We start from the raw sequence: 18,934 nt of genomic DNA on the forward strand, positions 1-18,934 counted from the left end.
TACTCATTTTTATCTGTAAATCAATCTACTTTTAAACTTAAACAAGTGCTACTTTAGCTTTGCCTTAAACCAAAATATCTATGAAAGCACAAATTTGATAGGCTAGCTATATATTTCTAGGGGCAAGCATGGTGGATAGACAGACAGAGCTCCATCCTCCCCTCCCACAACAGAGTAGTCTGCTTTTATTTATTTATATTTTGGGCTTCCATGTAGAATTTATTTGAATAAAGGTTCCCAAAGCTAGGAAAAGTTTTTAAACCTCTCAAAAGGATCTTTTTTCAATGGTCCACCCAACAGGGAAATTCCATGGGGGCCTGCGGGTGGGGGAAACTATAGAAAGAATTCAAGGTTCCCCTGGCATGGACCCTCTGTCGCTGATCTAGCTGGCTTTGGCTGCCCATGCAAGGGGGAAGCTTCCCCCAACCTTGCCAGGCTCCTTCTTCCTGCTCCCAAGTCCCCCCACCACCTGTTCCCCGCCCCTAACCCCCAGGTCATAAGGCCAGCCGAGGAGAGTCCATACCTGAAACACGGTGAGGAGGGACTGGGGAAAGTTATCAAACGTGCTCCTCCGAGTCTGCATCTCATCAAAGTTGAACTTTCCTCCAAAGAGCTGCATCCCCAGGAGGGAGAAGATGATGATGAAGAGGAAGAGCAGTAGTAGCAGGGAGGCGATGGAGCGCACGGAGTTCAGCAAGGATGCCACCAGGTTGCTTAAGGAGTTCCAGTACCTGAGGACCAAACGAGGAATCAACATCCTTCTCCTACGCTTTCCTGGACTTCATTCCTCATTCACACACCCACTGGAGTTTAACGTAAATTTCAGTTCCCTCCTCGTTTCCCCTTTCCTTGGGGTGGTGTTCGGAATTGGGCTGGTAAGCTCCCAATTGGAATGTGCAGCTAGTTGATTCAAGGTCCCAGGATCAATGAGGTGTAATGGAGAAGAGACGGAGTTCTGACCTAGCTCTGCTGCTGCTAGCTGTGTGTGCCTTTGGTCAAATCACTTAACTTCCTGCCCTTCTGCCTCCTGCTGAGGAAATAGAGACAATAACCCACACTTCAGTAAGTTATTGGGAGGATTACATAAGATATTAAAAAATAAAAAGCTTCCAGTATAGTGTCTGGTGCACAGTTGAAAAGGGTAGTTATACTGGTATTGTTACCACTGTGGGTTTTCAATAGAAAAAACACTTTACACCCCCCAGGAATGCTCACCTCAGCCTCACCCAGGCAGCAGCTGTCCAGCAGAATCAAGAGTTAGGTCACCCACAGGTAAGAGAGGGTGCATCACTTAGTAGTTTCCCAAGTGTACCCTGCCCAAAGAATTGTGGTTTTTTTTTTAAAGCCTCTCTTCTGAAGATCCTGATTCGATAGCTGCAATTTGAGGCTCAGACATCTGTATTTATTTTATGTTTTCTTTATTTTATTTTTTCATCACCATTTATTCCCATTATACCCTCTTTCACCTCCACCAACTCCTCTCACATAACCCCAACAATCATCACACTATTGTCTGTGTCCATGAGTTCTTTTTCTTTCTTTTTTGCTCAATCCCTCCACTCTGACAACACTCCCCTCTCACACCAGAGCTGTCTGCCTGCTATCTATCTACGAGTCTGTCTCCATTTGCTTGTTAATTCAGTTTGTTCATTAAATTCCACATATCAGTGAAAACATGTGGTACTTGTCTTTCTCTGACTGGCTTATTTCACTTAGCATAATGTTCTCCAGGTGCATTCATGCTGTCCCATGGCTGAGTAGTATTCCATTGTGTAAATGTGCCACAGCTTTTTTATCCATTCATCTACTGATGGATACTTGGGCTGCTTCCAAATCCTGGCTATTGTAAATAACACTGCAATAAACATTGGGGTGCATATATTCTTTCAAATTAGATAGTCTATTCAACAAATGGTGTTGGGAAAATTGGACAGATAATGTGCAAAGTAAATGAAACTAGACTACCTTCTTACACCACACACAAGAATAAACTCAAAATGGATTAAAGACTTAAATGTTAGACTCAAAATCATAAAACATAGTAAAATCTCAGACATTTCTCATAGCAATATTTTTCTGATATATCTCCTTGAGCAAGGGAAACAAAAGAAAAAATAAACAAATGGGACTATATCAAATTAAAGAGTTTTTTCCCAGTAAAGGAAACATCAACATAATGAAAAGACAACCCATTGAATTAGAGAACATACTCACCAATGATACATCTGATAAGGGGTTAATATCCAAAATATACAAAGAACTTATAAAATTCAACACACACACACACACACACACACACACACACACACAAAACAAAACAAACAATCCAATAAAAATAATGGGCAAAAGACCTGAATAGACACTTCTCCAAAGAGAACATACAGATGGCCAATAGACATATGAAAAAATGCTCAACTCACCAATCACTAGAAAAATGCAAATTAAACTACAATGAGATATCACCTCACACCTATCAGAATGGCTATCATCAAAAAATCAACAAACAACAAGTGTTGGCAAGAATGTGGAGAAAAGGGAACCCTCATGCACTGTTGGTGGGAAGGCAGACTGGTGCAGCCACTGTGGAAAGCAGTATGGAGTTACCTAAAAATATTAAAAATGGAACTGCCTATGACCCAGTAATCCCACGTCTGGGAATTCAGCTGAAGAAAACAGACACCTGTATTTTTAACAAGCATCCCAGAGGATTCTGATAAGCAGGCAAGTTTGGGGAAACCTGTTTCACTCACAGGGACAGTATAGGCAGATGGGCTATGGGTGTGGTTCCTTATAGTCAACAACCTTCTCTTAACTGTAAGTAAACACTGAGGTCCTTCATTATAGCTTGGGAAAATCCCTTTGGCTGCTGGATGAGGCCTGGATACCTGTGAGACGGTCAGTTTCAGAGAAGGAAATGCCCTGTAGCAAAAGGGAGGCAGCCTTGGTCAGCAGCACATGTAAGAACAGAGAAATCTTGTGTCCCCAAGCTCCACGCTGGTTCTCTGCCTTCCTGGTCACCATCCAGATTTCCTCCACTTAAGACACTCCCAGCTTATTACCACATATACAGTGAAGTGGTTTCACTGCTTAAGAGAGTGACATATGAGCCACCCCCATGCAGCCTCACAACCATACCCTCAGCCTGACAGGTCTCTCCAGAGAACCATTCCATAGGAAGTGACAGAGCAGGTGGGCCACCAGTTTGAATGTAATATGAACTCCTTTAATGCTCCTTTCTCCTTCCAAGTTGAGCCAGTCATTCTCCCTCTGTTTGCAGAACATCATACACTTAGTTGCATCTGTTCTACAAACGCTCTTGAGTATTTTCATTGTGACAGTCTTGTCTCACCAGAATTGGCTCTGAGTTCTCCAGGGCAGAGACCAGAAGCTCTGTCCTTCTGTTCTCTCCATCGCTGTCCCCAGATAAAGTCTGTGTAACCCAGTACATGTGGCGGACTGCCTGGGGTCCCTATAGGCTGGAAGTTGTAGTCATTGTTTTGTTTAAACAAAAAGTGAGAGAGCCTTTCTGGGGCTAGACTGCCCTTCCCATTTACGTCTGAGCAGAATTCCCAAACATGCTGGAGAAGAAACCACTGAGAACAGTGATCGTGTTTCCTCAATACTGATTTCCAGGACCCCCCGGAACCATGAAAACATAGTCTCTGGCTCTGGGCCTCCTGTGATTCTCATGTGACCACTCCAGCACTTGTCAGTCAACTAATGTTTAGAAACCAGCAACTTTAGAGCATATTTATAACAAGAATTCCCAGCTGTTAGAAGGGAGTGTGTCCACGTAGTTTAAGGTGGGAAAGGCAGGGGGACGAGGTGTGTGTGGTGGGAACAGGTGGTGTGGTGGCTGGACTTCTCACCCGCACACACTTGGCCCAACAGTGAGGAGTGGCAATTTGCACCTTCCCCACATCATTTCTTTTCCTAAATTCGTGGATCAAGTGTCTGAGATTCCTGATTGTTCCATTGCCAGATCACATGTCAAACTGTAGGGTCTCCTCCAAAAATGTATACATACACTTTGAATAATTATAAAATGCCGGAAACCGATCATTGTCTCACTAATTAGAAAGGTGTGGACAAGGAACCTTGGAAGGCTGGTCAACCTTGAAGCTCTGAAAGGTCAGAGCCACCACTCCCTATCTAATTGAGACAATGGTAGCTGAAGCAACTTCCCCACCAAATAATCATGTAAATCCTTATTGATAAGATAATCTGCCTGTTACTGGAATTACCCGCCTAAGAGCAATGGGTGTATCCCAAACCTGAATAAAAGGGATGGCAAGGCCAAAGCAAAGGGTAGTCCTCCCACTAAAGGTGGGCTTCTGCCTGGCCCCCATTTCCCAAATTAATATTTTTCTAGTCTTCTTTCATTTGTGTGCGGCCTTCTCCAGAACCCGAACCCTGAACCGGAACCCTGAACCACGTGGGACGTGAAAGGAGTTCCCACAATAAAGTACATTTCACTTTCATTTAACAGCTATTGGCTGTTAAAGTGTGTATACATTTTTGGGGGACACCCTGTATTATGCAGTAAGAGAAGAGTGGTGGTTGCCAGGGGCAGGGGTGGGGAGGTAGGTTGAATGAGTGAAGGGGTTCAAAAGGTTCAAATTTCCAATTAAAAAATAAATTGGTCATGGCTATGCAATCTACAGAATGGCAACTATAATTAATAATACTGTATTGCTTATTTGAAAGTTGCTAAGAGAGTTAAATCTTAAAAATCCTCTCACCACAAAAGATATTTTTGGTAACTATGTGTGGTGACAGATGTCAACTAGACTTACTGTGGTGATCATGTCACAATACAGCAGTCCCCCCCCCACCCCATCCATGGGGGGATACATTCCAAGACCCTGGTGGATGCCTGAAACCACAGATGGCACCGAGCCCTGTATATGCTGTTTTTCCTATGCATAAGTGCCCTTTACATCTTCTCTGGGGCATTTCTGAATTGCCAGCATCACTACTCTTATGCCCTGGGGCCATTATTAAGTAAAATCAGGGTTACTTGAACACAAGCACTGCGATGCTGTGACCAGCTGATCTGATAACTAAGACGGCGACTGACCAGCGGCAGGGAGTGTGTACAGTGCTGGACTAAGGGATGATTCACGTCCCGGGGGGGACAGAGCGGGACTGCACGAGATTTCTCCTCAGAACAGTGTGCAATTTAAAACCTATGAACTGCTTATTTCTGGAATTTTCCATTTAATATTTTCAGACCGTGTTTGACCTCAGGCAACTGAAATGAAGAAACCGTGGATAGGGGGACTACTATATAGACAACATCAGATCATCGTGTGGCCCACCTGGAACCAATATAATGTTATATGTCATGAGACCTCAATATAAAAACAAAGAAAGACAAAAGGTATTATGTGCCCATTTGCCTACAGAAAATTGGGCAGCTATGGTGTTGAGACCCTTGGCACAGGATCTCCAGAGCTCTGAGAACGTGGGACTCCCTTTGGGAAGAACTCCAGGCAAACCAAAGGCTGCGGGCTGGAGGGCACAAGGCAGCCTTTGTTTAAGAGCCAAACTGCAGCCAGGTTCACTGACACCACCTGCCCTCCTCCAGAAAAACACCTGGCTGAACAGACGCTGCGCCTTGAGCCAGTCACACTGGTAAGACGCAGTTGAGACAAATGGAGATCGTGGTTGTTTGTGCTGTTTGCCTTCAAACTCCTGTTGCTTCCCGTTCAACCGGGCAGCGTGGGGTCTGCATGAGGGTACCCAGCGTGTTGAACAGAAGCCTGTCCGTCCCTCATGTGCATGTGGGGGGCTCTGAGACCAAGACAAAGGGATTGCTAACAAGGTGCTGTGGCAAAGGAGACCCAGGGCTCAGAGGAGAGGTGGAGTGGGGCCAGACATGCCTGAGCTGATAGCAGGTAAGATGTAAGAGACATCTTACCTGGTGAGATATGGAGGGCCCGGGCAGCCTCTGGGTAGGGTGGCATGAAATACCTCTAATACTGATGAGATATGGAGGGCCCGGGCAGCCTCCGGGTAGGGTGGCATGAAATAACATTTAGGCAAAGTGGTGGGCAGCCCTTCCAGATCCTCAGCACTCTCCTTAGCGTCAGTCTGGTTCTTGATGGCCATTACAGCCATGGCCTGAGGCCTGGTGATGCGCGGGTCTCAGAGGAACATTAGCTGGTGGTAAACTAGAGAGGTTAATGGCATACTCACAATCAACTGAGGCTTTTATCATAATTCATTAAAACTATGAAACACACACTCACACACCAAAAAAGAAAGAGCTTTGGAGAAAAGCAAGCAGCTGCAGAACCAAATGTGAATGTCCTGGACCTCGGAGAAGAGCCCAGAAGAACTCAGCGCCCTCCCTTCAGAACACCGCACACCAGATCGCGGGGACGCAGCCCCGAAGCACACGCCACCCCATCCTCAGACACTCCACCTGCGCAGTCATCCTTGGGGTCAACTTTTCTTTTCAGTCCTTCGGGGGCTCTGAATCACTGCCTCCAAAGTGTGTATTTGTCCACCCATCCCCCGTCAGCCCCAGCCCACTGTCTTCTCCTTAAAGGGGGGTGCATGTCACAATACAGCAGTCCGCCCCATCCGACCAGTTTCTTCGTTACCTAAATTCTCTCACTTGCTGACCCCGGCTTCACTTTTGTTACCTTTACCGTGCCTCCCTGGGTTTAAGTTGCCACCCTCTGTTCAGGGGTACTTGTACCTCCATCCCTCTCCTGCTCTGAGCCTGTTCCTGGTTTGAGTCCTGATGTCCCTGTGACTGGTTCAAGGAGAGCCAAGGGCAAGGCCGAGCTCCTCACTGATAAACCTGCTTCCCCAGGTATTCTCACATGACTGGATCCTTTCCCCCTTGCCTGCCTCCCCCTCCCATTCTTGGGATGGTGTACAGAAGCCCACACTACACACTGAAATTTTCTTTATAAACATGCCACCAGCAATAGATCATTGGCACCAACACAAGGAGATTTCCTTTCTTTCCTTCCTTCCTTCCTTCCTTCCTTCCTTCCTTCCTTCCTTCCTTCCTTCCTTCCTTCCTTCCTTTTTTACCTCTCAGGACAAATTTAGTTATGGCCCTGTCTGAGACAGAGGGGAGGTAGGGTAGAGCATTTGCAAAGCACGCAAAGCTATTGGTACTGTTACTGGGAAGGTCTTTCCTTTAGAGCAAGCATGATGCTCTGCTCTGTACCTAGAATGAAAAAGTCCCAGCCCTGAGCTATTTGAAGAAAAGGGTCACAAGATGAAAGTTCCAGTTCAAACAAGGCTCAGGCCACTTTCTGTCATTGGAGAGAAGGGAGAATTCCACAGGACTCAAGCCAGAGACAGACTCAGAGCAGGAGAGGGATGGAGATACAAGTATCCTTAAACGGATGGAGGCAACCAATTGATGTTTTTCTCTCACATCAATGTTCCTCTCTCTCTCCCTGCCTCTCTCTAAAATCAATAAAAAGCATATCCTTGGGTAAGGGGGAAAAGTAAATCAAGGTTTCCAATTATATACAAAGGTTCACGTTTTAGGCAAAAAGTGGACAAAGGACAGCAGCAGAAAATTAGGCCAGTGTTTCTCAAAGCGAGGTCACTGGACCACCAGCACGAACTGTCCACTGGCTGGTCAAAATCTCTAGAGGTGGGTCCTTAATGAGACCTCCTAACGAGTTCAACTAAGTATGAGGATCACAATCACTGGTTCAGAACACACTGTGAAACCAGTAGGAGACATCGCAAAGTATTCTCTGAGAGATTTTAAAAGAATCTTGTTTGGTGGCAGGACCATGCACAGATGACCCGCCTCAAGGCCCAGCGCCCACCCCAGGCCATGTTGTAGGCATTTTCTTGGTCTCTGGAGTGTATGAGGGACAAGGTTCAGAGGGAGCATGGGATTCCCCGCACAGTTAGTCTTTTTGTTGTTTTCCAAAAGCCCCCAGAGGGTTTGGAGACTGAAAAACAGGAAGATGATGGCCTCTGCCAAAGCTTCCAATTAGATAATGAAATTATTCTGTTTATAGAGATCTGAAAATAACACTAATCTTTCTCATGGAGGGACTATGGGAGGCTCTCCAATAAAGACAGAGTTAAAAAATAATTTCTTGGCAATAGTTCCAGATTATAAATAGATAAATCATTGATTAAAAATAGAATGAATGTTAAATCTCTTCAAGATGCTATGACAATATCTAAAAGCAAAATTCTTTTATATAGGAATAAAAACAAAGCAAAACAAAAACAAAACCCCCAAACACATGGACTTTGAGAATTATTTAAGAGGTTCTAGAAACTGCAAATTAAAAATAGCTATCACCAGACCCCAGGAGGAGGAAGTAAAATCAGCAATTATCTAACAAGTATCAGTATGCTAAGTCCCGTAAGTTCTGTCTCAGGGACACAGACAAGACAGTTTAGCTGTCAACTCTGATTTCATGGTCATGAACTGCACAGAACCAGAAGCCAGGCACACAGAGGTGACTTTTGTTTTGTTAATCCTCACTTGAGGATATTTTTTCCCATTGATTTTTAGAAAGAGTGGAAGGGAGGGAGGAAGGGGGGAAAGAAAAAGAGAGGGGGGGAGAAGAGAAACATCGATGTGAGAGAGACACTTCAATTGGTTGCCTCCCGCGCGGGTTCTGATGGGGGCCAGGGAACGAACCTGCAATTCAGGTACCTGCCCTTGATCAGGCATTGAACCCAGGACCCTCCGGTACACAGGCTGATGCTCTACCACTGGGCCATGCCGGCCATCGCCAGCGTGCCTTTTAATCCCAGCTTTGTCCCTGAGCAGTTTGTGTGGCCTTGGGAAAGTGGCTTAACTCTAAGCCACAGTTTTCTCATCTGCAAAATGGGAATAATCGTCATATGGTGTATCCGCACCCTCTCTTACAGGTAATTGTGAGGAGCAAATGCACTTGAGTTCAATCACACTCTCTGGCACAGAGCTAGCCTCGATGCAAGTTAACAATGATTGTTACTATGTTTCTGCTACTTTTATTTTAAACCAAGAATTTTCTGAAATGCCAAGGTATTCAGGACATTCATAAAGAGCTCTTTTTTTTTTTGGGGGGGGGGAGGGGTTTTTTGCTCAGGAGTGTCAAACTTGTGGATTTAAATTCTGCATACACTTTAAGTCTATTGTCTGGTACTAAACTTTCCCCTCCTGTTCCCAGGTCCCACAGCAGGGCTTATCACAGTAGTACGTGGTAGAGAAACAAAAGTAAGAGAGTGTGTATGTGTAGGCCGTGTTCTCTGATAATAACATTTACAATTAGGTTAATAATAAATGCTCTGGATGTGTCTCCTCGGTCTGGCACTCTTCTACCTGAAGTGAACACTTTAAATCCTTTTCCCATTTGACCCCCGACAACACCACAGGAACAAGCAAGCGTGTGTGAGGTGCTTGCTGAGAACCCTTTACAGAGAACAGTAATACCTCGACATGTTTGATGGGCCCCCGATGACTCACTCAGTCACGTTCAGAACACTCTGAGCAGGATCTGCCTAACTCCAGGGCCCTGAATGGGAGAGACCCACCCACCCCCTCCCTCTAACGCAATCCTGATGATGGTCTCCATGTGCCTGCTGTCAGTCAGGCCCCACAGCAGATTCTTCTGGAGAGGGACTTGCTTCCTTCCAGGTGCTTCTGACATGGGCTGACCACAACCCACAGTAAGAAATATATATTATTCTGCAACTCAGATGTATATCTCAAAGATTTTGATGAAAAACGCATGCGTTCATGTGAGGCCTTCTGATGTTTCCTTACTCTATTTCGCTTTCATGAAAAGCGAGAATGTGGAGAAATTGGAACCTTTATACGTCACCGATGGGAATGTAAAATGGCCTAGTCTCTGGAAAACAGTTTGGTGTTTCCTCAAAACCTTAAACACAGAGTTTTTAAATGACCTGTATAGTCCACTGCTAAGCATATATCCAAGAGAAATGGAAACATACACCCATACCAAAAACTAGAACATCAGTTATTCATAGCTGCATTATTCATAGTGGCCAAAAGGTAGACATAAACCAAATGTCCACCAAGCGAGGAATGAATACACAAAATGGGGCATATATCCATACAATGGCATGTTATTCAGCCAAGAAAGGAATGGAGTATTATCCATCCTACCAAGTGGGGGAAACTGGAGACCATCCTGCCAAGTGAAAGAAGCTAAACACCATGCACTGTATGAGTCCACACAGGTCACTGCTCACAATAGGCAGATCTACAGGGACAGAAAGTCAATGAGTGGTTGCTACTGGGAGGAAGGTGAGGAATGAGGAATGGGTATGTGGCCTCTTTTTGGGGTGATGAAAATGGTCTAAAACCAGACAGTGCTAATGGTTGCAAAACTCTGAATACATATAAAAAATGAATTGTATAAAGGGGTGAATTTATTAGTATGTTAATTACATCTCAATAAAGCTGTTTAAAAATGATGGTTGTGATCCAATAAACTGATTTCATCATCCCAAATGGGTCAAAACTCAGTTGAAAATGATTGTCCTAGAATATGCTTCCCACTCCCGACCCCTGCCCTGCCTGTCCTCTGCATGGGAATCACTGCGGAACCTGGCGGAAGGACAGACAGGTAGAGGGGTGAGCGTGGGGAAGGAGGGATGAAAGCCCTCTGTGGCACAATATCCACGGCCCTTCTTCAGTTAAGGGATGTCGGAACCAAGCCTGCACCTGCTAGACCGTGTTTCTGTCCCTCACAGTTGGGGGGTCACGAGAACAGAGCTGGGGGAGATTCCAGGGAGAGCTGGCTCAGTGGGGTGGGTGTCCCCATCATTCCCCCACTGCTTGCCTCAAATTCGAACAGGAAGGCTTAATCTCCAAGAGCCACCTTGTGACCTTGGGGTGGAAGGCAGGCCTAAGGTGGGCAAAGCAAACAGGAGACAGGGTCCCGATGCCATCTTGAAGCCACCTGGGCTTCCTTTATGTGGCTGAGCAAATCCCTAATTTGCTTACAGCACTGAGCTGAGTCTCTGGTACTAGCAGTCAAAGGGACTTCTAAGTGATATGCCATGTAAAGTGAATCAAAGCTCCCTCCCTGATGAAGCCAAGGACGGTCCCCTCTGGGAATAGCAGCTGCTCTCCCGCCCAGGCCTTTCTGCCTCCCTGCCCTCCAGGCTGTCTCCCCAAGTCCCATGAATGGAGGGCAATACCTGGTGATTTTAAATATCCTCAGGAGCCGAACACATCTCAGCACAGAGATGCCCAATGGAGACATGACCTTGGTCTCCACCAGGATGGTCTCCAGGATGCCCCCGCACACGATGAAGCAGTCAAAGCGGTTGAAGAGGGACACGAAGTAGGCCTGCAGGCCCAGGCTGTACATCTTCAGCAGCATCTCCGCAGTGAACAGGGCCAGGAGTGCCTTGTTGGCTGTGTCTGGCAGGTTCAGGAGTGGGATGGGATCCAAATAGGTGTGAGAGGGGGGCCACGGAGAGGAGGAGAAAGAAAACACAGTAATAATCAGCGCTGAAAAAAAACAAATTCTCCCTTCCCGGCTCCGGGGAAGGGCCTGGGCACTAACTACCCGCTGAGGAGGCTCCCCGTGTTCAGGCCACTGCTGCCCTTCCCCCTACTTTTTTGCTCACTTCATCTTCACATGTGCAGCCCACCTGGACTTACCGCCACGTATACCTGGAGGCAACAGCAAAGCTAAAGGATTGAAAACCCATTCTGGGAACTCGGCGGCCAAGGGTCTGAGAGAGCCAAACCAGGTGCAGCACGTGTCCATGTCACCTGGGCCCAACAGTGACTATGGGGGCAGGCAGATGGCATGGACCCAGCCAGGTGAGCCACACTTGTTTATGATGAGGTGTGCATTTTACTGTGGGGCTTTCGAGCTGCCAGGCCCTGGTGTCCCCAGCATGGCACCCGCCAAGAGCCCCGGCCACTAGGTGCTTTCCCGTCCACCTTCTGCGTGTGACGGCTCACTCCTTGGGATTCAAGCATGTCAAACTTGTGGCCCGCGGGCTGCATGCATTGTTTATTTGGCCCGTGTTAGCCTTTGGGTTTGACATGCTTGTGCTAGAGTAAACCAGGATGGCGCCAGGGGCGGCCTCTCACCTTGGACTTCTGTGAGCCAGTGCGGCTGGTTGTAATGCTCCGAGGCAATGGTGAGCGTGTTGAGGAACACCAGGAAAATCACAAGCCAGTAGAAGACATTGGACTTGACTGCGGCACGACACTTCCTTCTGCAGAACCGATTCCACCGGCGCCAGTAACGACTGGAAAGGAATAGGGGGGCGGTGAGGAGAGAAGGGTGGGAGGGCTATGAAATTCAGATTTCCCTACATGATTCTACCGTGTAAGCATGACCGAGAACCACTATGCTAGATGAACCCACGAAAACAAGTCACATCTTCTAATTCTATGGTGGCATGTTTAAAGCGCACCCCTAATTTCATCCTTGCAATGCAGAGAAAATATGCAGCTGTATGTGTAACTCTGAGACCAAACATTGAACAAGTGCCTGCACTGCAAAGGACAGAAGGCAGAGGATGCTTGGGAGGGACACGCAGAAGGCCACGCTAAAGACTTCGAGAGGGAGAATGATATGATGAGGTTTGATTTGAAAATAAAACAACGAACACAAACAACCACTCTGTCAACTTCTACTCAAGGAACAGTGGGAAGAATGCTCTCTCAGCCATCCAGGTTGAAGAGGAGGAAGGCAGTAGCTTTATTCATGGAAAAGAGGACACTGAATTGATATGAATTTTGGAGGCAAAACCAATAGGCCTTTGAGCCTGCCTGGATGTGCAGGGTAAGAGAGAAAGGGGTGGAGAAAGGTATGGAAGGGACAGCCGACATTTCTAGCTGGGGTGACTGGAAAGAGTGGTTCTTCTAGCCAGTAAGGTACCGATACGGAGAAACAGTGCTCTGGGCAGGGAGGTTGCTTGGGGAGCTCAGCTCAGGAAATCCACTTGAGGGGCTGGCAGGCCCTGTAGAGAGACCCAGCGGCAGTTGAAGATGGGGAGAAATGAAGATGGTTTGGGTAATAAAGAAGGCAGGTGAGAAACAGAGCAGAATCGTGGAGTAATGTCCATGAACATCTGCACTCACATCTATAGTCTAGGTTTCCAGGGAGGGAGACCTCTGCTGTTTATGATCCCTTCACTCACCCCAGATTACTTCTACCTACTGTCCCTGGACAATCCCTTTACCAAACCCTGGTACAACGAGATTAGAGAAGTGGGAAGTGCATCTGGGAAGGGTGTGGTTTCCTCAGAACCACAGGCAGAACCTCGTTTTTTGGCTTGCAGAGCAGGGAGGGAAGAGCAGGGAGGGTTCATTGGGTCATGTTCTGATCTGGCCTCTATTATCACTGTGAGTGCTGGAATGCCCTCTCCAGTGAGCACCTCACCTTTGTGGGGGACATTTACCTGCTACCCAGGGGAAAGTCACTACACAGAGAAGAAATGGCTCGGGTCAGAAAATTATAGTTTCCAAATGCACTTACTGCCCTGGGTAAGTGTGAGGACATGAGAGGGCAGAGGGGTAAAGGAAGGGGACTGGGTCCCAGGTGGTTGGTCCTTAGTGAGCTGCGACTTTGGGAGGTGGCCAGACCTGGTACAGAGGAGTCTTTCTCGTCTGGGTGGGACTCTGAATCTTCCATTACTGTGGTTATTAATATTGTAGAGAAATTTGGTAACACAATTTTTTTCCTAAGAAATGAATTTTCAGGACAGAGTCATATCGGATCTTAAATAGCTTACACTGTAGTTTCAAAAAATGTTTTAGATACAATGTCATGTTACAGAAGTCACTGATGCTTGTATTCAGAGTCCAAAGGAATCAAGTTTGCTTTCTTTTACGTGTTAGAAGCTGACTTGGAGTCAGTTTATGCTGAGAACTTAGGTTAAACTCCTCTTTCCCCGGTTAGTGGCTGCGGGGGTGACATGGTCAGGCCTGTCCACTGCTCTGGAACTGCTCTGCTCGAACCCCTGAAGGAGAGGCTGTTATGGATAGGTGGTATCCCTAAGTCGTACCGTTCCCCTGCACAGCCATTCACGAGAGTCACGTGGATTTGAGCTGAGGTGGGGGTGGGGTAATTACTAACCCGAGAAAGTATTTAAAGATAATTATACACCTCCCACTCTTCAAAATATAGCTTTGCTTGACAACTGGTTTCCTGGCAACGCTTCCTACTGTATAATAAATGCAATGGTTTATTAGAATGTGTGAATTTATTTGTGTTTACATATGCATGGAGGATATAGGAATTAAATGATAAAACAGGGAGGAGAAATGTGCCTGCTGTTTACGTTCCCTTTGCACTAACTGGGAAAGTCATTTTCTCTAGAAATAGAACTTTCCATATGTAGACCTGGGAGAGAAGGATGGATATGACTGTGTCTAATCCACTTCTACTCCACTGTATTCCCCTAGGAAATTTCTGCTCACTCACCTCAGATCCTCCTCACCTCTTCCCAATATGGGCCCTGCTCTGGTCTTTCCACATGGACTGTCCCCCCACTGTCAGACCCTCCACTTCTACGTCCTATCCATCCTAGCTTCTCCCTGGAGTACTTTTCTAGTCTTCCCAGGCTTAGAACTCCTGTCAGACTCATTGTCAGCATCACTGTTTAGTTATACATTCAAGAAGTACTTACTGAACACCTACGTGGGCCAGGCACTAGATATTCAACAGTTAGCACGATAGACACAGCCTCTGTCTGCATAAAACCCACGTTGTGCACAGACCACTCAGCAAGCAATCGCAGACATGATTAGTGCCAAGGTGGGTCAGCAGAGCACATCAACGGGCATCCTAGCCAGTCACAGAGGAGCCAGAAATGGTTCCCAGAGGAAACGCCTTCCCAGTTATCTGGCACTGCATGTATCTCCAATGGGATCAGTGGTGCTTAGGGGAAGGGGCTGTCTTGCACTTTGTTGTAGACTCACAGTACAAGCCGTCCATTTTACGAGCTCTTACAGGCTGGAGACAAGCTCCTTGGAGACAAGCGTTGGGCCTTGGGGCTCTTGAGACCCAGGGAAGAGGGAGGGTGTGAGGAGAAGGCCGTGCTCCTGAGAGTTTGGTTGGCACATAATTTTTGACAGTCATCTAGAATATTAGACAACGTCAAAATGATGGACACTTCAGGCTCTTTCTAGTGGCTACAGAACTGAGAACAAGCAACACAGAAAATCATTAAATTTAATTATTTTATATCTAAGTAACTTAAAAATGGACTATTAGAGATGGGGGCAAATATGGGTGCCTTGTTGCTTACGGGACAGAAGAAGTAAAGGGAACACTGGAGGCACATTTCACTGAATGTGGAACAGACAGTCCTCCAAAATTCTAGAAACCCCACGGGACCCACTTCAGAACTCTGTAAAATGGAGATCTGGAAGCTCCAACAGGTTATCTGATTAATCCCTTCAAGTTGCATAAGACTTTCTGAATCATTTGTTCCATAACTGTTTAAACCCTATTCTGAACAGTAAGCCCCAAATGCTGCAAAATTCCTTATTGTAACTAATTCCTAATATTATAAGTCATTAATTTGCAGAATTCTTCCTAAAAGCTCTGTTCTAATATTTCTTTTAAATAAACGGTAACTTTGTATATTCAGTTTTGCAAACAGAGTAGGCCAGTTTTTAAGCTCAACTTCCATTATTTGTCATTGTTGAACTGAGTAAATGATCAGGAATGCTTTGATTTTTGTAAAACTCAAAATTTAGAGATTTTTTTTCTTTTGAGTAAAACAGGCTCTTCACTGTCTACAAGGTTACTTCTGAGTTGCAAAAGTTCTCACTCCATTTTCCCCTGTATTTCCTTGCTCTTCTCCTGTATTCTTCCATTCAGTATTGGCTGCCACAATCAGACACCAGAAAGTGCGGACACATTTTTCTTGCATCTGTAGTGGAAACCTTAGTATACACATGTGCGAACAGCCTACCACTGGACTGGCACTCAGCTATACTCTCTGGAAGTAATACCTCTGGAGCATGCAGAACCTATTGAAGGTTGAGCAAAGCACTATGGGAATGGAGGGAGCGAATAACTTCCCCTGGAGAATTTGCAGACATTTTTTGCAGTTTGTGACACTTGAGGCTCTTAACAAAAGTCTGAGTTCTCCAAATGAAGACCTGGGGACACAGTGATTCAGGTAGAAGAGAGGCTCCAGGCAAAGGCCCTGATGTACGAGAGGACAGGGAACATTCCAGTAAATGCAAGTTCCATGGGTTGGAACAAAGGGTATGTGCAGGGGAGTGAGGAAGGTGAGACTGGAAAGGCAGAGGGGGCTGAAGACCATAGCCCCTGTGGAAAGTTCGGAGCCCAGCCGTGTGGTGATCCTGTGTGCTTCCCAAACCCTTGAAGCTCATATCTCACTGTGCCCCCTGGACATAAAGCATCAGAGCAGCAGCAAACAACCACAAACAGTGATTTTAACTGGACTTCATCTTATAAGGGAAACAGCATACTAGGCTTCACAGCCTCCTTGGGATGGCACTGCCAAAAAGACTGATGGATAAAGATAATTCAACACATATCAACCCCTGGATTATTTGCTTGATATAACCCCAAACCTCTTCTTGATAGCCATACAAAAGAGGGCAGTTCCCCCTTTGAAGAACACCCCCGACTCTTCTACCCCCTGGAAGGGCACTGGGATAGAGCTGGCGGGCAGAGGGAAGGAAGAGCTGCATGTACTGCACTTACCTGAACTTCGACTTGGAGATCCGGTGGCTGAAAGAGAAAAGGGGGACTTTAGCAGATGACACACATGTTTCCTTCCATTTCAAAGGTGTTCAGCCATGCCAGGGAAGTTGATGTCCCCTGCTGACTATCTGTGGGCACCCAATGGATGTGTGATGTGACTTAGAACAACTCTGAAGAGAGAACCTATTTGTCAGCATCTTCTGGTGTGCTTGTGTGTTTGAATGTGGAGACTGAGGCCTGTCCCACTGACAAGTCTACAAATCCAGCGTCTTCTGAGTGGAACGGTGCTCTCAGATAACCAGCGTCTACCACGAGGTTCCATGAGGTCAGGTTAGGCAGTGTGTTAGAAAGCTACACCTTGAGAAGTGCCATATAAGACAGGAAGGCACCTTGGGAAGGGCCATAGAGGACAGAGAGGAACCTTGGGAAGAGCCATAGAGGACAGGAGGCACCTTGGAAGGGCTGTACAGGACAGGGAGACACCTTGGAAGGGCTGTACAGGACAGGGAGGTCTCTCCGGTAGGTGGAGGGTCTCACCAGCCAGAGGCCACGGCAGAAACACATGGGGGAGACCCCACTTCCAGCTGAACAGGAGCCTGGCCAACGCTGGCTATGAAGTGAAGATGAGCACAAGAGCCAGCTGGGCACTGAAAGGCACTACAGTCCTGGTGAGGGCAGCAACCTGGGCCTAAAGGAAGCCATGGGTCCTGAGGAGAAAGCCAGCATGCTGGCAGCCAGGTGCAGCCCTGAAGCCTGGGGGACTCTGGGCAGGAGCACCGGGCAGGTGTGCTGCTGGCTGACTCGAAGGGTCACTGTATGGGGAGGGTCCATTGAAAGGTGAACCTTTAAGGAGGCCCTGAGACCACCTAGTTCATATAGGAGAGTCCAGGGGAGCTGGATGGAGGGAGAAGAGAGAGGGAAGAAAAGAGGAAGGAAGGGCGATACATAAATGGAGAGAGAGAGAGGGACAGTGCAAGCACTTGAGACAGAAACTTGAAGGCAATGGGTCAGAAAGGTTTGGTGTCCAGGGAGTAAACTAACACTGGAGAGCTTGCATGTGGATGCACAGAGAGAAACAAAATGCAAGTTAGAGGTAACAAAAGGGATAAAGAGAGCAGGAGAGACAAAGAGATGCCCAGAGAAAACAGGAGCAGGGACTTGCGAGGCTTGCTGCAAGCCTGTGTCATCCAGCTCAGCACAAAGCACGCTCTGTCGCATAGCAAGAAAACAACCCCTCTCATTGTTTTTTATTTAAAAAAATTAAACCAGAAGATGTGACAGGTGGCAAAGCCATCGAGCATGAGATAATTATATCTCTGGGGCACTGAGAATCTGAGCCAAGTGCCTTTACTGCTCTGAACCGTTAGCTAATAACCTTTTCCCGCCTCCAAAGACTGCCTGCCAGGGCTGGAGGGTTTAATCACATGTTAACAAAGCGTGTGGGAGGGGGAGAGGGAGCCTGGGCAGCATTTTATTTAGAGTCACAGTTTAATGGGGAAACAAATGTTTTCCAGGTGCTAATTGGGTGGCGGGGAGTCCAGGGTGCTCTGTTCTCCAGCAAGGCTGGGCTGAGCCTGGCACCTTCAGGCCTTTCCTGAGCTTGTTTTTGGGCAGTTCTCACTCTTGCAGAAGCCAGTGCAGATGACCAAGGTCTCCGAGGCTTTGTCCCTAGAACTTGGCCAGCCCTCAGCCTTCTTTCTGAAACGTCTCCATGACCCTCTGCAGTGCCCGTCAGTGCAGACCACAGCCCCTTCCCCACAGGGCTTTCTCTTGCAGTCCAAGGGAGTCATAAGAAAACTGGGTTCTTAAATCCACCATGTATGGAAACCAAAATCTGAATATTCACATTTCCCAAGGAAGTTACTCTGGGAATTGGACACAGGGAAGGATTGGGGCTGGGTGACTTTGAAATGGAAGGCCAGGCCTGAGTTCAGGCATGGTCATCAGCTATGGTCCTTACATGGCATTCTGGCACATTCTGAGGAGGAGGAAATGGAACAGGACTTTCTTTTCCACTTAGTTACATGTTCTGATGTATAACCCTGGACCACACTTTGAGACTGATTTTCATGTTGTTGCTGTTTCAGGGGATTGTGAGCTTAATTTCAGGCTTTCTGAGTCTGAAACATTCATCCCCTTCTAAGCACCATATTACTTAGGAAGTGTTTGCACTTGAGAAGGGGAGAGTGCTATGCAAGCGGCATGTGTCTGAGACCCAGGAAAAGCCCGCCCTTGGAGAGCTGAGGTTAGAAGTCTTG

The 18,934-nt window shown here is 46.8% G+C and overlaps 1 protein-coding gene across 5 annotated transcripts in view; it reads right to left on the reverse strand.

The window, feature by feature from the left end:
- CACNA1C (calcium voltage-gated channel subunit alpha1 C) overlaps positions 1-18,934 on the reverse strand; it is a gene marked incomplete at both ends in the record, with an annotated part of 717,827 nt that overhangs the window by 113,449 nt on the left and 585,444 nt on the right. For all 5 annotated transcript variants that reach the window (XM_080661205.1, XM_080661203.1, XM_080661204.1 and 2 more), the window contains 4 exons: positions 524-731; positions 11,161-11,386; positions 12,071-12,231; positions 16,677-16,703. In XM_080661205.1, coding sequence (XP_080517331.1) covers positions 524-731; positions 11,161-11,386; positions 12,071-12,231; positions 16,677-16,703 — 622 coding nt within the window. The remainder of the gene's footprint in view (positions 1-523; positions 732-11,160; positions 11,387-12,070; positions 12,232-16,676; positions 16,704-18,934) is intronic.

This window comes from Plecotus auritus (genome assembly GCF_963455305.1).
Source record: "Plecotus auritus genome assembly, chromosome: 3".
Taxonomy (NCBI): Eukaryota; Metazoa; Chordata; class Mammalia; order Chiroptera; family Vespertilionidae; genus Plecotus; species Plecotus auritus.